Here is a 21,236-nt window from a genome sequence, read left to right as displayed (position 1 = left end):
ACTACAGTCTTATTTCTGCTCTAGTGGCTGTACCTCTCCAAACTACAGTATTATTTCTGCTCTAGTTGGTCTGTACCTGCTCCAAAACTACAGTATTATTTTTTGCTGTAGTTTGGCTGTTCCTGTCCAAAACTACAGTATTATTTCTGCTGTAGTTGGCTGTACTGCTCCAAACTACAGTATTATTTCTGCTCTAGTTTGGCTGTACCTGCTCCAAAACTACAGTGTATTTCTGCTCTAGTTGGCTGTACCTGCTCCAAAACTACAGTATTATTCTGCTCTATTTGGCTGTACCTGCTCCAAAACTACAGTATTATTTTTTGCTGTAGTTGGCTGTACCTGCTCCAAAACTACAGTGTAATTTCTGCTCTAGTTGGCTGTACCTGCTCCAAACTACAGTGTTATTTCTGCTCTAGTTGGCTGTAATATTCTGCTCTAGTTGGCTGTACCTGCTCCAACACTACAGTGTTATTTCTGCTGTGTTGTCTGTACCGCTCCAAAACTACAGTATTATTTCTGCTCTAGTTGGCTGTACCTGCTCCAAACTACAGTATTATTTCTGCTCTAGTTGGCTGTACCTGCTCCAACACTACAGTGTTATTTCTGCTCTAGTTGGCTGTACCTGCTCCAAAACTACAGTATTATTTCTGCTCTAGTTGTCTGTACCTGCTCCAAAACTACAGTGTTATTTTCTGCTCTAGTTGGCTGTACCTGCTCCAAACTACAGTGTTATTTCGCTCTAGTTGGCTGTACCTGCTCCAACACTACAGTGTTATTTCTGCTGTAGTTGGCTGTACCTGCTCCAAAACTACAGTATTATTTCTGCTCTAGTTGGCTGTACCTGCTCCAAAACTACAGTGTTATTTCTGCTCTAGTTGGCTGTACCTGCTCCAAAACTACAGTGTTATTCTGCTCTAGTTGGCTGTACCTGCTCCAAAACTACAGTGTTATTTCTGCTCTAGTTGGCTGTACCTGCTCCAACACTACAGTTTATTTCTGCTGTAGTTGGCTGTACCTGCTCCAAAACTACAGTATTATTTCTGCTCTAGTTGGCTGTACCTGCTCCAAAACTACAGTGTTATTTCTGCTCTAGTTGGCTGTAGCTGCTCCAAAACTACAGTGTTATTTCTGCTCTAGTTGTCTGTACCTGCTCCAAAACTACAGTGTTATTTCTGCTGTAGTTGGCTGTACCTCTCCAAAACTACAGTATTATTTCTGCTGTAGTTGGCTGTACCTGCTCCAAAACTACAGTGTTATTTCTGCTCTAGTTGTCTGTACCTGCTCCAAAACTACAGTATTATTTCTGCTGTAGTTGGCTGTACCTGCTCCAAAACTACAGTGTTATTTCTTGCTCTAGTTGGCTGTACCTGCTCCAAACACTACAGTCTTATTTTGTGCTCTAGTTGGCTGTACCTCTCCAAAACTACAGTCTTATTTCTGCTCTAGTTGGCTGTACCTGCTCCAAAACGACAGTATTATTTCTGCTCTAGTTGGCTGTACCTGCTCCAAAACTACAGTATTATTTTTGCTGTAGTTGGCTGTTCCTGCTCCAAAACTACAGTATTATTTCTGCTGTAGTTGGCTGTACCTGCTCCAAAACTACAGTCTTATTTCTGCTCTATGTTGGCTGTACCTGCTCCAAAACTACAGTTTAATTTCTGCTCTAGTTGGCTGTACCTGCTCCAAAACTACAGTATTATTTTTGCTGTAGTTGGCTGTACCTGCTCCAAAACTACAGTCTTATTTCTGCTCTAGTTGGCTGTACCTGCTCCAAAACTACAGTGTTATTTCTGCTCTAGTTGGCTGTACCTGCTCCAAAACTACAGTATTATTCTGCTGTAGTTGGCTGTACCTGCTCCAAACTACAGTGTTATTCTGCTCTAGTTGGCTGTACCTGCTCCAAAACTACAGTCTTATTTCTGCTCTAGTTGGCTGTACCTGCTCCAAAACTACAGTATTATTTTTGCTGTAGTTGGCTGTTCCTGCTCCAAAACTACAGTATTATTTCTGCTGTAGTTGGCTGTACCTGCTCCAAAACTACAGTATTATTTCTGCTCTAGTTGGCTGTACCTGCTCCAAAACTACAGTGTTATTTCTGCTCTAGTTGGCTGTACCTGCTCCAAAACTACAGTATTATTTCTGCTCTAGTTGGCTGTACCTGCTCCAAACTACAGTATTATTTTTGCTGTAGTTGGCTGTACCTGCTCCAAAACTACAGTGTTATTTCTGCTCTAGTTGGCTGTACCTGCTCCAAAACTACAGTGTTATTTCTGCTCTAGTTGGCTGTACCTATTTCTGCTCTAGTTGGCTGTACCTGCTCCAACACTACAGTGTTATTTCTGCTGTAGTTGTCTGTACCTGCTCCAAAACTACAGTATTATTTCTGCTCTAGTTGGCTGTACCTGCTCCAAAACTACAGTATTATTTCTGCTCTAGTTGGCTGTACCTGCTCCAAAACTACAGTGTTATTTCTGCTCTAGTTGGCTGTACCTGCTCCAAAACTACAGTATTATTTCTGCTCTAGTTGTCTGTACCTGCTCCAAAACTACAGTGTTATTTCTGCTCTAGTTGGCTGTACCTGCTCCAAAACTACAGTGTTATTTCTGCTCTAGTTGGCTGTACCTGCTCCAACACTACAGTGTTATTTCTGCTGTAGTTGGCTGTACCTGCTCCAAAACTACAGTATTATTTCTGCTCTAGTTGGCTGTACCTGCTCCAAAACTACAGTGTTATTTCTGCTCTAGTTGGCTGTACCTGCTCCAAAACTACAGTGTTATTTCTGCTCTAGTTGGCTTACCTGCTCCAAAACTACAGTGTTATTTCTGCTCTAGTTGGCTGTACCTCTCCAACACTATAGTGTTATTTCTGCTGTAGTTGGCTGTACCTGCTCCAAAACTACAGTATTATTTCTGCTCTAGTTGGCTGTACCTGCTCCAAAACTACAGTGTTATTTCTGCTCTAGTTGGCTGTAGCTGCTCCAAAACTACAGTGTTATTTCTGCTCTAGTTGTCTGTACCTGCTCCAAAACTACAGTGTTATTTCTGCTGTAGTTGGCTGTACCTGTTCCAAAACTACAGTATTATTTCTGCTGTAGTTGGCTGTACCTGCTCCAAAACTACAGTGTTATTTCTGCTCTAGTTGGCTGTACCTGCTCCAAAACTACAGTATTATTTCTGCTGTAGTTGGCTGTACCTGCTCCAAAACTACAGTGTTATTTTTGCTCTAGTTGGCTGTACCTGCTCCAAAACTACAGTCTTATTTTGTGCTCTAGTTGGCTGTACCTGCTCCAAAACTACAGTCTTATTTCTGCTCTAGTTGGCTGTACCTGCTCCAAAACGACAGTATTATTTCTGCTCTAGTTGGCTGTACCTGCTCCAAAACTACAGTATTATTTTTGCTGTAGTTGGCTGTTCCTGCTCCAAAACTACAGTATTATTTCTGCTGTAGTTGGCTGTACCTGCTCCAAAACTACAGTCTTATTTCTGCTCTAGTTGGCTGTACCTGCTCCAAAACTACAGTATTATTTCTGCTCTAGTTGGCTGTACCTGCTCCAAAACTACAGTATTATTTTTGCTGTAGTTGGCTGTACCTGCTCCAAAACTACAGTCTTATTTCTGCTCTAGTTGGCTGTACCTGCTCCAAAACTACAGTGTTATTTCTGCTCTAGTTGGCTGTACCTGCTCCAAAACTACAGTATTATTTCTGCTGTAGTTGGCTGTACCTGCTCCAAAACTACAGTGTTATTTCTGCTCTAGTTGGCTGTACCTGCTCCAAAACTACAGTGTTATTTCTGCTCTAGTTGGCTGTACCTGCTCCAAAACTACAGTGTTATTTCTGCTCTAGTTGGCTGTACCTGCTCCAAAACTACAGTATTATTTCTGCTCTAGTTGGCTGTACCTGCTCCAAAACTACAGTATTATTTTTGCTGTAGTTGTCTGTACCTGCTCCAAAACTACAGTGTTATTTCTGCTCTAGTTGGATGTTCCTGCTCCAAAACTACAGTGTTATTTCTGCTCTAGTTGTCTGTACCTGCTCCAAAACTACAGTATTATTTCTGCTGTAGTTGTCTGTACCTGCTCCAAAACTACAGTATTATTTCTGCTCTAGTTGGCTGTACCTGCTCCAAAACTACAGTATTATTTCTGCTCTAGTTGGCTGTACCTGCTCCAAAACTACAGTGTTATTTTTGCTGTAGTTGTCTGTACCTGCTCCAAAACTACAGTGTTATTTCTGCTCTAGTTGGATGTACCTGCTCCAAAACTACAGTGTTATTTCTGCTCTAGTTGTCTGTACCTGCTCCAAAACTACAGTGTTATTTCTGCTCTAGTTGGCTGTACCTGCTCCAAAACTACAGTATTATTTCTGCTGTAGTTGGCTGTACCTGCTCCAAAACTACAGTGTTATTTCTGCTCTAGTTGTCTGTACCTGCTCCAAAACTACAGTATTATTTCTGCTGTAGTTGGCTGTACCTGCTCCAAAACTACAGTATTATTTCTGCTGTAGTTGTCTGTACCTGCTCCAAAACTACAGTGTTATTTTTGCTGTAGTTGTCTGTACCTGCTCCAAAACTACAGTATTATTTTTGCTGTAGTTGTCTGTACCTGCTCCAAAACTACAGTATTATTTTTGCTGTAGTTGGCTGTACCTGCTCCAAAACTACAGTATTATTTTTGCTGTAGTTGTCTGTACCTGCTCCAAAACTACAGTGTTATTTCTGCTCTAGTTGTCTGTACCTGCTCCAAAACTACAGTATGTTTCCTTCATAGCTTGTTCTCCATCTTCTTTTTAAATAGGGAGACAATTTGTTTTCAGCAATTTTATTCATTTATCCTTTTAGGTGGTTGTAGAATTGAACGGCTCTTTTCTGGATTTTGATAATTAGCGGGTATCGGTCTAATTCTGTTCTGCATGCATTATTTTGAGTTTTTGCAGTATTTTTGCAGAATTCTGCATCTCAATTTGGTGTTTGTCCCATTTCGTGAATTCTTGGTTGGTCAGCAGACCCCAGACCTCACAGCCATAAAGGGCAATGGGTTCTATGTTCCTTTTGATGGCATACAAGGCCCTTCTTGCCTTGTCTCTCAGATCGTTCACAGCTTTGTGGAAGTTACCTGTGGCGCTGATGTTTAGGCCAAGGTATGTATAGTTTTTTGTGTGCTCTAGGGCAACGGTGTCTAGATGGAATTTGTATTTGTGGTCCTGGTGACTGGACCTTTTTAAGAACACCATTATTTTTGTCTTACTGAGATTTACTGTCAGGGCCCAGGTCTGGCAGAATCTGTGCAGAAGATCTAGGTGCTGCTGTAGGCCCTCCTTGGTTGGTGACAGAAGCACCAGATCATCAGCAAACAGTAGACATTTGACTTTAGATTCTAGTAGGGTGAGGCTGGGTGCTGCAAACTGTTCTAGTGCCCTCGCCAATTTGTTGATATATATGTTGAAGAGGTTGGGGCTTAAGTTGCATCCCTGTCTCTCTCTCTCTCTCTCTCTCTCTCTCTCTCTCCCTCTCTCTCTCTCTCTCTCTCTCTCTCTCTCTCTCTCTCCTCTCTCTCTCTCTCTCTCTCTGTCTCTCTCTCTCTCTCTCTCTCTCTCTGTCTCTCTCTGTCTCTCTCTCTCTCTCTCTCTCTCTCTCTGTCTCTCTCTCTCTCTCTCTCTCTCTCTGTCTCTCTCTCTCTCTCTCTGTCTCTGTCTCTCTCTCTCTCTGTCTCTCTCTCTCTTTCTGTCTCTCTGTCTCACTCACTCTCTCTCTCTCTCTCTCTCTCTCTCTCTCTCTCTCTCTGTCTCTCTCTCTCTCTCTGTCTCTCTCTCTCTTTCTGTATCTCTGTCTCACTCACTCTCTCTCTCTCTCTCTCCCTCTGTCTCTCTCTCTCTGTCTCTCTCTCTCTGTCTCTCTCTCTCTCTCTTCTCTCTCTCTCTCTCTCTCTCTCTCTCTCTCTCTCTCTCTCTCTCTCTCTCTCTGTCTCTCTCTCTCTGTCTCTCTCTCTCTTTTTGTATCTCTGTCTCTCTCTCTCTCTCTCTCTCTCTCTCTCTCTCTGTCTCTCTCTCTCTGTCTCTCTCTCTCTTTCTGTATCTCTGTCTCACTCACTCTCTCTCTCTCTCTCTCTCTCTCTGTCTCTCTCTCTCTTTCTGTATCTCTGTCTCACTCACTCTCTCTCTCTCTCTCTCTCTCTCTCTCTCTCTCTGTCTCTCTCTCTCTCTGTCTCTCTCTCTCTCTGTCTCTCAATTCAATTCAATTCAAGGGGCTTTATTGGCATGGGAAACATGTGTTAACATTGCCAAAGCAAGTGAGGTAGATATTATACAAAAGTGAAATAAACAATACAAATTAACAGTAAACATTACACATACAGAAGTTTCAAAACAATAAAGACATTACAAATGTTATATTATATATACACAGTGTTGTAACAATGTACAAATGGTTAAAGCACACAAGTTAAAATAAATAAGCATAAATATGGGTTGTATTTACAATGCTGTTTGTTCTTCACTGGTTGCCCTTTTCTTGTGGCAACAGGTCACAAATCTTGCTGCTGTTGATGGCACACTGTGGAATTTCTCCCAGTAGATATGGGAGTTTATCAAAATTGGATTTGTTTTCAAATTCTTTGTGGATCTGTGTAATCTGAGGGAAATATGTCTCTCTAATATGGTCATACATTGGCAGGAGGTTAGGAAGTGCAGCTCAGTTTCACCTCATTTTGTGGCAGTGTGCACATAGCCTGTCTTCTCTTGAGAGCCATGTCTGCCTACGGCGGCCTTTCTCAATAGCAAGGCTATGCTCACTGAGTCTGTACGTACTCTCTCTCTCTCTCTCTCTCTCTTTCTGTCTCACACACTCTCTCTCTCGCTCTCTATTTCTCTCTCTCTCGCTCTCTCTCTCTCTGTCTCTCTCTCTCTCTCTCTCTCTCTCTCTCTCCCTCTCTCTCTGTCTCTCTCTCTCTCTCTCTCTCTCTCTCTCTCTCTCTCTCTCTGTCTCTCTCTCTCTCTCTCTCTCTCTCTCTCTCTCTCTCTCTCTCTCTCTCTCTCTGTCTCTCTCTCTCTCTCTCTCTCTCTCTCTCTCTCTCTCTCACACACACACTCATATAGCATGCTGTAGTACAGAGAATGGCCCTCCCTCATATCATCCACAGACAGACATATGTTACTGTTGACAGCTCCAGCCCAGACAGACAGATGTTACTGTTGACAGCTCCAGCCCAGACAGACAGATGTTACTATGTTGACAGCTCCAGCCCAGACAGATGTTGCTATGTTGACAGCTCCAGCCCAGACAGACAGATGTTACTATGTTGACAGCTCCAGCCCAGACAGACAGATGTTACTGTTGACAGCTCCAGCCCAGACAGACAGATGTTACTGTTGACAGCTCCAGCCCAGACAGACAGATGTTACTGTTGACAGCTCCAGCCCAGACAGACAGATGTTACTGTTGACAGCTCCAGCCCAGACAGACAGATGTTACTGTTGACAGCTCCAGCCCAGACAGACAGATGTTACTATGTTGACAGCTCCAGCCCAGACAGACAGATGTTACTATGTTGACAGCTCCAGCCCAGACAGACAGATGTTACTGTTGACAGCTCCAGCCCAGACAGACAGATGTTACTGTTGACAGCTCCAGCCCAGACAGACAGATGTTGCTATGGTGACAGCTCCAGCCCAGACAGACAGATGTTACTATGTTGACAGCTCCAGCCCAGACAGACAGATGTTACTGTTGACAGCTCCAGCCCAGACAGACAGATGTTACTGTTGACAGCTCCAGCCCAGACAGACAGATGTTACTATGTTGACAGCTCCAGCCCAGACAGACAGATGTTACTGTTGACAGCTCCAGCCCAGACAGACAGATGTTACTGTTGACAGCTCCAGCCCAGACAGACAGATGTTACTGTTGACAGCTCCAGCCCAGACAGACAGATGTTACTATGTTGACAGCTCCAGCCCAGACAGACAGATGTTACTGTTGACAGCTCCAGCCCAGACAGACAGATGTTACTGTTGACAGCTCCAGCCCAGACAGACAGATGTTACTGTTGACAGCTCCAGCCCAGACAGACAGATGTTACTGTTGACAGCTCCAGCCCAGACAGACAGATGTTGCTATGGTGACAGCTCCAGCCCAGACAGACAGATGTTACTATGTTGACAGCTCCAGCCCAGACAGACAGATGTTACTATGTTGACAGCTCCAGCCCAGACAGACAGATGTTACTGTTGACAGCTCCAGCCCAGACAGACAGATGTTACTATGTTGACAGCTCCAGCCCAGACAGACAGATGTTACTGTTGACAGCTCCAGCCCAGACAGACAGATGTTACTATGTTGACAGCTCCAGCCCAGACAGACAGATGTTACTATGTTGACAGCTCCAGCCCAGACAGACAGATGTTACTATGTTGACAGCTCCAGCCCAGACAGACAGATGTTACTATGTTGACAGCTCCAGCCCAGACAGACAGATGTTACTGTTGACAGCTCCAGCCCAGACAGACAGATGTTACTATGTTGACAGCTCCAGCCCAGACAGACAGATGTTACTATGTTGACAGCTCCAGCCCAGACAGACAGATGTTACTGTTGACAGCTCCAGCCCAGACAGACAGATGTTACTGTTGACAGCTCCAGCCCAGACAGATGTTGCTATGGTGACAGCTCCAGCCCAGACAGACAGATGTTACTGTTGACAGCTCCAGCCCAGACAGACAGATGTTACTGTTGACAGCTCCAGCCCAGACAGACAGATGTTACTATGTTGACAGCTCCAGCCCAGACAGACAGATGTTACTGTTGACAGCTCCAGCCCAGACAGACAGATGTTACTATGTTGACAGCTCCAGCCCAGACAGACAGATGTTGCTATGGTGACAGCTCCAGCCCAGACAGACAGATGTTACTGTTGACAGCTCCAGCCCAGACAGACAGATGTTACTGTTGACAGCTCCAGCCCAGACAGACAGATGTTACTATGTTGACAGCTCCAGCCCAGACAGACATATGTTACTATGTTGACAGCTCCAGCCCAGACAGACAGATGTTACTATGTTGACAGCTCCAGCCCAGACAGACAGATGTTACTGTTGACAGCTCCAGCCCAGACAGACAGATGTTACTGTTGACAGCTCCAGCCCAGACAGACAGATGTTACTGTTGACAGCTCCAGCCCAGACAGACAGATGTTACTGTTGACAGCTCCAGCCCAGACAGACAGATGTTACTGTTGACAGCTCCAGCCCAGACAGACAGATGTTACTATGTTGACAGCTCCAGCCCAGACAGACAGATGTTACTGTTGACAGCTCCAGCCCAGACAGACAGATGTTACTATGTTGACAGCTCCAGCCCAGACAGACAGATGTTACTACGTTGACAGCTCCAGCCCAGACAGACAGATGTTACTACGTTGACAGCTCCAGCCCAGACAGACAGATGTTACTGTTGACAGCTCCAGCCAGTTGGTTTTTGTTGTTGCTCTGTGTTTAGTGTCAGTACTCATCGTTCTATCTGCCCTCAGTAGAAACCACACACCCATTGAGCAGTATGGTCTGATACAGCACCAAGCCTTCTATTATGAGGTCTGCCAACCTGACTGACTAGTCTACCTGGTTGAGTTCAGTCCATGTGGCTGGCTACGCTCCAGTGTTTAGTTCTTGCCGTGGTGGCTGCCAGCTCTGCTGTGTTGCTCAGTGAAGGTGATGCCCACCTGTGTGGCACTGCCAGGTTCTTATCCCCTCTCGTCTCTCCCCCCTCTCTCTCCACCCCCCCCCTCTCTCTCTCTCTCCCCCCTCTCTCTCCACCCCCCCCCCCCTCTCTCCCTCTCTCTCTCTCCCCCCTCTCTCTCCACCCCCCCCCTCTCTCTCTCCACTCTCTCTTGTCACCCCCCCTCTCCATTCTCTGTCACTCTCTCTCTGTTTCTCTCTCTTCTGGAGGGCTGTGCTGATTGGCCACCCGTGTGTGCCAACTGTAGGGTCACTGAGGGGTCGGGGCGATGCCCGCAGGTGACTGTCAGCTGGGGAATGTTATTACTGTAGTGGAGCATGCCAGGTAGACTGCATTCACACAGCCTGTCCATGGGACTGAGAGACATACTGTGACTGTCAGCTGGGGAATGTTATTACTGTAGTGGAGCATGCCAGGTAGACTGCATTCACACAGCCTGTCCATGGGACTGAGAGACATACTGTGCACGCTGACTCATGTCTGTTATTAGTAACAGTCTAGTAGTTCTAATAGTTTGTCTATAGGGTCGTTCTTCAGCTCTCACTGATGACAGAAAACAATCTCTTCACACCATGAAGCCTTGGTAAGAGCAGTTGTTTTTGCTGTGACGTTATCTCTCATCCCAGATACCAGCATCTTGTGAGATCAGCTTCCAAGTGAAGAACAGTAAGTCCTGTGTTTGTCATGTTTGTAGTGCATACTCAGAGAGAACAAGGTGTAGATTCACGCGCAGGGCGCGGCAGATGTTTATTAAGCCTGGGCAGGAATCGTGGTCACAGGCAGGAAATGGTCAAACACAGGTAGGAAGTCAAAAACAAACGATACCTCACAACCATACAAACAGAAAGAACTGAACTAAACAGGGAGCTGATGAGACCAGGTGAGAAACCAACACAGGTGAAATCAATGAACAAAAATGAAAGACAGGGCTACGTTCCAGAACACAAAGAAACAGGGCTACGTTCCAGAACACAAAGAGACAGGGCTACGTTCCAGAACACAAAGAGACAGGGCTACGTTCCAGAACACAAAGAAACAGGGCTATGTTCCAGAACACAAAGAGACAGGGCTACGTTCCAGAACACAAAGAGACAGGGCTACGTTCCAGAACACAAAGAGACAGGGCTACGTTCCAGAACACAAAGAGACAGGGCTACGTTCCAGAACACAAAGAAACAGGGCTATGTTCCAGAACACAAAGAGACAGGGCTACGTTCCAGAACACAGAGACAGGGCTACGTTCCAGAACACAAAGAAACAGGGCTATGTTCCAGAACACAAAGAGACAGGGCTACGTTCCAGAACACAAAGAGACAGGGCTACGTTCCAGAACACAAAGAAACAGGGCTACGTTCCAGAACACAAAGAGACAGGGCTACGTTCCAGAACACAAAGAGACAGGGCTACGTTCCAGAACACAAAGAAACAGGGCTACGTTCCAGAACACAAAGAAACAGGGCTACGTTCCAGAACACAAAGAAACAGGGCTATGTTCCAGAACACAAAGAGACAGGGCTACGTTCCAGAACACAAAGAGACAGGGCTATGTTCCAGAACACAAAGAGACAGGGCTACGTTCCAGAACACAAAGAAACAGGGCTATGTTCCAGAACACAAAGAGACAGGGCTACGTTCCAGAACACAAAGAGACAGGGCTACGTTCCAGAACACAAAGAAACAGGGCTATGTTCCAGAACACAAAGAGACAGGGCTACGTTCCAGAACACAAAGAGACAGGGCTACGTTCCAGAACACAAAGAAACAGGGCTACGTTCCAGAACACAAAGAGACAGGGCTACGTTCCAGAACACAAAGAGACAGGGCTACGTTCCAGAACACAAAGAAACAGGGCTACGTTCCAGAACACAAAGAAACAGGGCTACGTTCCAGAACACAAAGAAACAGGGCTATGTTCCAGAACACAAAGAGACAGGGCTTCGTTCCAGAACACAAAGAGACAGGGCTACGTTCCAGAACACAAAGAGACAGGGCTACGTTCAAGAACACAAAGAGACAGGGCTACGTTCCAGAACACAAAGAAACAGGGCTACGTTCCAGAACACAAAGAAACAGGGCTACGTTTCAGAACACAAAGAAACGGCTACGTTCCAGAACACAAATAAACAGGGCTACGTTCCAGAACACAAAGAAACAGGGCTACGTTCCAGAACACAAAGAAAAAGAACACAAGGTTGACTAAGAAAAGAAAAGCAGAACCTTACAATGTTATTGTGCAGAATAGTAGACAAGTCCTAGGCAATGTTTACACCGTGGGAATGTGGATGTCATCTAGTAGCCGAGGTCTCTTTGATATTAGACACACTATATTCCATATTCCTTATTGGCCTGACTGCTGTGTAGTAGTAATCTACAGCCATCCTCTATCCTAGCCTCCCTGGCAGGCACACACACACACAGAGAGCTGAGTCCAGCCTCCCTCCCCTCCCTTCCCCAGCCTCCCTGGTTAAGTCCCCAGGCTTTAGTCTAGTTTACCCAACAGAGTCAGTGGGACATTGAATCCTAAATCTCTTCCCTTCCTCACGCTCCACCGCCCCATTTATGAGGCCTTTCACAGCAGGCAGCACCAGAAACAACGCCTGCCTGGACCTCAATGAATGAACGAGAGGAATGAAAGAAGAAAAATGACTACAGCAGTGATGTGTGAAGTGAAGTATGAGGTAGTTGGATGGATGAGTGAATTTTTGAAATGTGGTTATGACATCGCTCTATACCGGTATGTTCTAAACACATGCTCTATTGTGATGTCACTTAGTTTTCTATGTGGTTATGACATAGCTCTATACCGGTATGTTCTAAACACATGCTCTATTGTGATGTCACTTAGTTTTCTATGTGGTTATGACACAGCTCTATACTGGTATGTTGGAAACACCTGCTCTATTGTGATGTCACTTAGTTTTCTATGTGGCTATGACATCGCTCTATACCGGTATGTTGTAAACACCTGCTCTATTGTGATGTCACTTAGTTTTCTATGTGGTTATGACATAGCTCTATACAGGTATGTTCTAAACACATGCTCTATTGTGATGTCACTTAGTTTTCTATGTGGTTATGACATAGCTCCATACTGGTATGTTGGAAACACCTGCTCTATTGTGATGTCACTTAGTTTTCTATGTGGCTATGACATCGCTCTATACCGGTATGTTGTAAACACCTGCTCTATTGTGATGTCACTTAGTTTTCTATGTGGTTATGACATAGCTCTATACAGGTATGTTCTAAACACATGCTCTATTGTGATGTCACTTAGTTGTCTATGTCCAAAAGTATAGCCTGGCTAGAGACTAATACATTTCCATTTCAGTGTGATCTTTTGGGTCAACGTAGACAACAGAGGATTCCTACTGTGATAGTTGCAGCTGCTCTCTCACTCTCTCTTTCTCTCTGTCTCCTTCTCTCTCTCTCTCTCTCTATTTATCCTCTCTCTTTCTCTCTTTCCCTTTCTCACTCTCTCTCCATATCTATTTCTGATCTCTCTGCTGTCTCTTGTCTCTTCTCTCTCTCTCTCTCTCTCTCTCTCTGCTCATACACACACAACATGCACACACATTTATACTGACTCTACACACACACACTCAGATACAGTCATCATTTACACTGCTGCTACTCTGTTTATCATATATCCTGATGCCTAGTCACCTTACCCCTCTACATATCTACCTCTGTCACTCCAGTGTCCCTGCACATTGTTAATATGGTACTAACTGACCCTGTATATAGTATGTTTACCCCTCTACATATCTACCTCTGTCACTCCAGTGTCCCTGCACAGTGTTAATATGGTACTGAACTGACCCTGTGTATAGTATGTTTACCCCTCTACATATCTACCTCTATCACTCCAGTATCCCTGCACAGTGTTAATATGGTACTGAACTGACCCTGTGTATAGTATGTTTACCCCTCTACATATCTACCTCTATCACTCCAGTGTCCCTGCACAGTGTTAATATGGTACTGAACTGACCCTGTGTATAGTATGTTTACCCCTCTACATATCTACCTCTATCACTCCAGTATCCCTGCACATTGTTAATATGGTACTGAACTGACCCTGTATATAGTATGTTTACCCCTCTACATATCTACCTCTATCACTCCAGTGTCCCTGCACAGTGTTAATATGGTACTGAACTGACCCTGTGTATAGTATGGTACTGAACTGACCCTGTATATAGTATGTTTACCCCTCTACATATCTACCTCTATCACTCCAGTGTCCCTGCACAGTGTTAATATGGTACTGAACTGACCATGTGTATAGTATGTTTACCCCTCTACATACCTACCTCTATCACTCCAGTGTCCCTGCACAGTGTTAATATGGTACTGAACTGACCCTGTATATAGTATGTTTACCCCTCTACATATCTACCTCTATCACTCCAGTATCCCTGCACAGTGTTAATATGGTACTGAACTGACCCTGTGTATAGTATGTTTACCCCTCTACATACCTACCTCTATCACTCCAGTATCCCTGCACAGTGTTAATATGGTAATGAACTGACCCTGTATATAGTATGTTTACCCCTCTACATATCTACCTCTATCACTCCAGTATCCCTGCACAGTGTTAATATGGTACTAACTGACCCTGTATATAGTATGTTTACCCCTCTACATATCTACCTCTATCACTCCAGTATCCCTGCACAGTGTTAATATGGTACTGAACTGACCCTGTATATAGTATGTTTACCCCTCTACATATCTACCTCTATCACTCCAGTATCCCTGCACATTGTTAATATGGTACTGAACTGACCCTGTATATAGTATGTTTACCCCTCTACATATCTACCTCTATCACTCCAGTATCCCTGCACAGTGTTAATATGGTACTAACTGACCCTGTATATAGTATGTTTACCCCTCTACATACCTACCTCTATCACTCCAGTGTCCCTGCACATTGTTAATATGGTACTGAACTGACCCTGTATATAGTATGTTTACCCCTCTACATACCTACCTCTATCACTCCAGTGTCCCTGCACATTGTTAATATGGTATTGAACTGACCCTGTATATAGTATGTTTACCCCTCTACATATCTACCTCTATCACTCCAGTGTCCTGCACATTGTTAATATGGTATTGAACTGACCCTGTGTATAGTATGTTTACCCCTCTACATATCTACCTCTATCACTCCAGTGTCCCTGCACATTGTTAATATGGTACTGAACTGACCCTGTATATAGTATGTTTACCCCTCTACATATCTACCTCTATCACTCCAGTGTCCCTGCACAGTGTTAATATGGTACTGAACTGACCCTGTGTATAGTATGTTTACCCCTCTACATATCTACCTCTATCACTCCAGTATCCCTGCACATTGTTAATATGGTACTGAACTGACCCTGTATATAGTATGTTTACCCCTCTACATATCTACCTCTATCACTCCAGTGTCCCTGCACACATTGTTAATATGGTACTGAACTGACCCTGTATATAGCATGTTTACCCCTCTACATATCTACCTCTATCACTCCAGTGTCCCTGCACAGTGTTAATATGGTACTGAACTGACCCTGTATATAGTATGTTTACCCCTCTACATATCTACCTCTGTCACTCCAGTGTCCCTGCACATTGTTAATATGGTATTGAACTGACCCTGTATGTAGTATGTTTACCCCTCTACATATCTACCTCTATCACTCCAGTGTCCCTGCACAGTGTTAATATGGTACTGAACTGACCCTGTGTATAGTATGTTTACCCCTCTACATATCTACCTCTATCACTCCAGTGTCCTGCACATTGTTAATATGGTACTGAACTGACCCTGTGTATAGTATGTTTACCCCTCTACATATCTACCTCTATCACTCCAGTGTCCTGCACATTGTTAATATGGTACTGAACTGACCCTGTATATAGTATGTTTACCCCTCTACATATCTACCTCTGTCACTCCAGTGTCCCTGCACAGTGTTAATATGGTACTGAACTGACCCTGTATATAGTATGTTTACCCCTCTACATATCTACCTCCATCACTCCAGTATCCCTGCACATTGTTAATATGGTACTGAACTGACCCTGTATATAGTATGTTTACCCCTCTACATATCTACCTCTATCACTCCAGTATCCCTGCACAGTGTTAATATGGTACTGAACTGACCCTGTATATAGTATGTTTACCCCTCTACATATCTACCTCTATCACTCCAGTGTCCCTGCACAGTGTTAATATGGTACTGAACTGACCCTGTATATAGTATGTTTACCCCTCTACATATCTACCTCTATCACTCCAGTATCCCTGCACAGTGTTAATATGGTACTGAACTGACCCTGTATATAGTATGTTTACCCCTCTACATATCTACCTCTATCACTCCAGTGTCCCTGCACAGTGTTAATATGGTACTGAACTGACCCTGTGTATAGTATGGTATTGAACTGACCCTGTATATAGTATGTTTACCCCTCTACATATCTACCTCTATCACTCCAGTGTCCTGCACATTGTTAATATGGTACTGAACTGAGCCTGTATATAGTATGTTTACCCCTCTACATATCTACCTCTATCACTCCAGTGTCCCTGCACAGTGTTAATATGGTACTGAACTGACCATGTGTATAGTATGTTTACCCCTCTACATACCTACCTCTATCACTCCAGTGTCCCTGCACAGTGTTAATATGATACTGAACTGACCCTGTATATAGTATGTTTACCCCTCTACATATCTACCTCTATCACTCCAGTATCCCTGCACATTGTTAATATGGTACTGAACTGACCCTGTGTATAGTATGGTATTGAACTGACCCTGTATATAGTATGTTTACCCCTCTACATATCTACCTCTATCACTCCAGTATCCCTGCACATTGTTAATATGGTACTAACTGACCCTGTATATAGTATGTTTACCCCTATACATATCTACCTCTATCACTCCAGTGTCCTGCACATTGTTAATATGGTACTGAACTGAGCCTGTATATAGTATGTTTACCCCTCTACATATCTACCTCTATCACTCCAGTGTCCCTGCACAGTGTTAATATGGTACTGAACTGACCCTGTATATAGTATGTTTACCCCTCTACATATCTACCTCTATCACTCCAGTGTCCCTGCACATTGTTAATATGGTACTGAACTGACCATGTGTATAGTATGTTTACCCCTCTACATACCTACCTCTATCACTCCAGTGTCCCTGCACAGTGTTAATATGGTACTGAACTGACCCTGTATATAGTATGTTTACCCCTCTACATATCTACCTCTATCACTCCAGTATCCCTGCACAGTGTTAATATGGTACTAACTGACCCTGTATATAGTATGTTTACCCCTCTACATATCTACCTCTATCACTCCAGTATCCCTGCACATTGTTAATATGGTACTGAACTGACCCTGTGTATAGTATGTTTACCCCTCTACATATCTACCTCTATCACTCCAGTGTCCCTGCACAGTGTTAATATGGTACTGAACTGACCCTGTATATAGTATGTTTACCCCTCTACATATCTACCTCTATCACTCCAGTATCCCTGCACAGTGTTAATATGGTACTGAACTGACCCTGTATATAGTATGTTTACCCCTCTACATATCTACCTCTATCACTCCAGTTCCCTGCACAGTGTTAATATGGTACTGAACTGACCCTGTATATAGTATGGTATTGAACTGACCCTGTATATAGTATGTTTACCCCTCTACATATCTACCTCTATCACTCCAGTGTCCCTGCACAGTGTTAATATGGTACTGAACTGACCCTGTATATAGTATGTTTACCCCTCTACATATCTACCTTCTTAGTACTACATTGATATTGATTACTGCATTGTTGGGTTTAGAGTTTGTAAAAAAAGCATTTCACTGTACTTGTGGGCGTGACTTTAAAACTTGAAAGTGAACATAAGAAAGAGAGAGGTAACATTTAACAGTCTGTTCAATTGTTTTAATGCTAACCATGGTACCTCTCTCTCTCTATCTCCCCCCGTTTCTCTCTCTCTCTCTCTCTCTCTCTCTTTCTCTCTCTCTCCCCGTTTCTCTCTCTCTCGCTCTTTCTCTCTCCCTCTCTCTATCTTTCTCTCTCTTTCTCTCTCTCTCTCTCTATCCCCCCTCTCTCTGTCTGTGATGGTGTTGTTGATGGACCCCTGGGTTTTCTCTCTCCTCCGTCCTCCCATCCTGAATCTGTTCATCATGGTTCCATCTGCCCCTCTACCTCCAGGAAACAACCCAAGGTACAGTACGACATGTAGTTAATCTGTCTAAAGTACAGGATGACATGTAGTTAATCTGTCTAAAGTAGAGTATGACATGTAGTTAATCTGTCTAAAGTACAGTATGACATGTAGTTAATCTGTCTAAAGTACAGTATGACATGTAGTTAATCTGTCTAAAGTACAGTATGACATGTAGTTAATCTGTCTAAAGTACAGTATGACATGTAGTTAATCTGTCTAAAGTACAGTATGACATGTAGTTAATCTGTCTAAAGTACAGTATGGCATGTAGTTAATCTGTCTAAAGTACAGTATGACATGTAGTTAATCTGTCTAAAGTACAGTATGACATGTAGTTAATCTGTCTAAAGTACAGTATGACATGTAGTTAATCTGTCTAAAGTACAGTATGACATGTAGTTAATCTGTCTAAAGTACAGTATGACATGTAGTTAATCTGTCTAAAGTACAGTATGACATGTAGTTAATCTGTCTAAAGTACAGTATGGCATGTAGTTAATCTGTCTAAAGTACAGTATGACATGTAGTTAATCTGTCTAAAGTACAGTATGACATGTAGTTAATCTGTCTAAAGTACAGTATGACATGTAGTTAATCTGTCTAAAGTACAGTATGACATGTAGTTAATCTGTCTAAAGTACAGTATGGCATGTAGTTAATCTGTCTAAAGTACAGTATGGCATGTAGTTAATCTGTCTAAAGTACAGGATGACATGTAGTTAATCTGTCTAAAGTACAGAATGACATGTAGTTAATCTGTCTAAAGTACAGTATGACATGTAGTTAATCTGTCTAAAGTACAGTATGACATGTAGTTAATCTGTCTAAAGTACAGTATGGCATGTAGTTAATCTGTCTAAAGTACAGAATGACATGTAGTTAATCTGTCTAAAGTACAGTATGACATGTAGTTAATCTGTCTAAAGTACAGTATGACATGTAGTTAATCTGTCTAAAGTACAGTATGACATGTAGTTAATCTGTCTAAAGTACAGTATGACATGTAGTTAATCTGTCTAAAGTACAGTATGACATGTAGTTAATCTGTCTAAAGTACAGTATGACATGTAGTTAATCTGTCTAAAGTACAGAATGACATGTAGTTAATCTGTCTAAAGTACAGTATGACATGTAGTTAATCTGTCTAAAGTAGAGGATGACATGTAGTTAATCTGTCTAAAGTACAGTATGACATGTAGTTAATCTGTCTAAAGTACAGGATAACAGGTAGTTAATCTGTCTAAAGTACAGGATGACGTGTAGTTAATCTGTCTAAAGTACAGTATGACATGTAGTTAATCTGTCTAAAGTACAGTATGACATGTAGTTAATCTGTCTAAAGTACAGAATGACATGTAGTTAATCTGTCTAAGGTACAGTATGACATGTAGTTAATCTGTCTAAAGTACAGTATGACATGTGGTTAATCTGTCTAAGGTACAGTATGACATGTAGTTAATCTGTCTAAAGTACAGTATGACATGTAGTTAATCTGTCTAAAGTACAGTATGACATGTAGTTAATCTGTCTAAAGTACAGTATGACATGTAGTTAATCTGTCTAAAGTACAGTATGACATGTAGTTAATCTGTCTAAGGTACAGTATGACATGTAGTTAATCTGTCTAAGGTACAGTATGACATGTAGTTAATCTGTCTAAGGTACAGTATGACATGTAGTTAATCTGTCTAAAGTACAGTATGACATGTAGTTAATCTGTCTAAAGTACAGTATGACATGTAGTTAATCTGTCTAAGGTACAGTATGACATGTAGTTAATCTGTCTAAAGTACAGTATGACATGTAGTTAATCTGTCTAAAGTACAGTATGACATGTAGTTAATCTGTCTAAAGTACAGTATGACATGTAGTTAATCTGTCTAAAGTACAGTATGACATGTAGTTAATCTGTCTAAAGTACAGGATGACATGTAGTTAATCTGTCTAAAGTACAGGATGACATGTAGTTAATCTGTCTAAAGTACAGGATGACAGGTGTGTAAACAGAGAGGAATATGCGAAGCGAGAGGTTCCGCTCTCGGTCAAATCTGTCCAAAATAAACCCAAATGCGTTTCAATGGGTTTATTTTCAACCTAAACTTGTCGCCTGCCTTCCCGCCTTTGGGACAACGACTCCCATTGTTAGGGCGGAGACGTGGATCTGGTCATTATATACAGATCTCTGGTGTAAATGGGAAGGTGCACAGAAGGAGCGAAGGAGACGAGACCAAAAAGACAACATGAGAACAAGTGGACATAAACGCTCGTAAAGATAAATAAATATACAGGCATTTGAAATATCGCGCAAAAACCTACATTGTAATGAATTTGATATATCGTCCAGCCCTAGTGTGTGTAACGACTGGGTTGTCAGTGGTCTGGTTGGTCAGCGGCGGGGAGCCAGAAAGACGTCTGTGTGAACGTGTCAGTTCTCTCAAATCTGGTGAACATCCACAAAGAGATCCACAATGAGAGGGAGGAATGAGCAGGAACACTGGCCCTGTGTGTGTGTGTGTGTGTGTGTGTGTGTGTGTGTGTGTGTGTGTGTGTGTGTGTGTGTGTGTGTGTGTGTGTGTGTGTGTGTGTGTGTGTGTGTGTGTGTGTGTGTGTGTGTGTGTGTGTGTGTGTGTGTGTATGTGTGTGTGTGTGTGTGTGTATGTGTGTGGGGGTGTGTGTGTGTGTGTGTGTGTGTGTGTGTGTGTGTGTGTGTGTGTGTGTGTGTGTGTGTGTGTGTGTGTGTGTGTGTGTGTATTCAAAGCTGCATTGTTGGAGTGCACCTCCCCCTCACCACCTCCCTACCCCCGTCCCCACACTCTCTCTGGTGGATGGTGACTAGTTGTAAGGCGTTCAGGAGCGGAGTTGAACACATTCTGGGATGGGTTTTGGGTTCAGTCGTGGGGCCGTGTCTCATCGTGCTGATTCATATCTGTGCTCTGAGCTTTAACCAGGCACTCTAGCAGAAATGACTGCCTGGTCTGCTAAGTCCTGAATACAACTTCAAATTAGTTTCCCCTAAAACTCTGTCTGCCTGCTGTCTGTCTGTCTGCCTGCTGTCTGTCTGCCTGCTGTCTGCTGTCTCTCTCTGTCTGTCTGTCTGTCTGTCTGTCTGTCTGTCTGTCTGTCTGTCTGTCTGCTGGGGATAAATAGAGGTCACACTCAGTACTCACAGTTGTCGTATCTTTGGCTATGCTGGATTAAGTGATATGACATGCTATTCTATAAAATCCTTTCTCTGTAATTA

At 43.2% G+C, this 21,236-nt stretch overlaps 1 protein-coding gene across 1 annotated transcript in view; it reads right to left on the bottom strand.

Annotated features, from left to right (window-relative positions):
• The window catches only part of LOC120030992 (pleckstrin homology domain-containing family G member 4B-like), a 54,642-nt gene extending 33,736 nt beyond the window's left edge, over positions 1 to 20,906 (bottom strand). The window contains exon 1 of the mRNA XM_038976499.1: positions 20,784 to 20,906. Coding sequence (XP_038832427.1) covers positions 20,784 to 20,906 — 123 coding nt within the window. The remainder of the gene's footprint in view (positions 1 to 20,783) is intronic.
• Positions 20,907 to 21,236: the final 330 nt, after the last annotated feature.

The sequence above is a fragment of the Salvelinus namaycush genome, chromosome 37 (genome assembly GCF_016432855.1).
Source record: "Salvelinus namaycush isolate Seneca chromosome 37, SaNama_1.0, whole genome shotgun sequence".
NCBI classification, from domain to species: domain Eukaryota; kingdom Metazoa; phylum Chordata; class Actinopteri; order Salmoniformes; family Salmonidae; genus Salvelinus; species Salvelinus namaycush.
The sequence above is the reverse complement of the archived record's forward strand: the minus strand, read 5'-3'. Positions and strand labels throughout refer to the sequence as shown.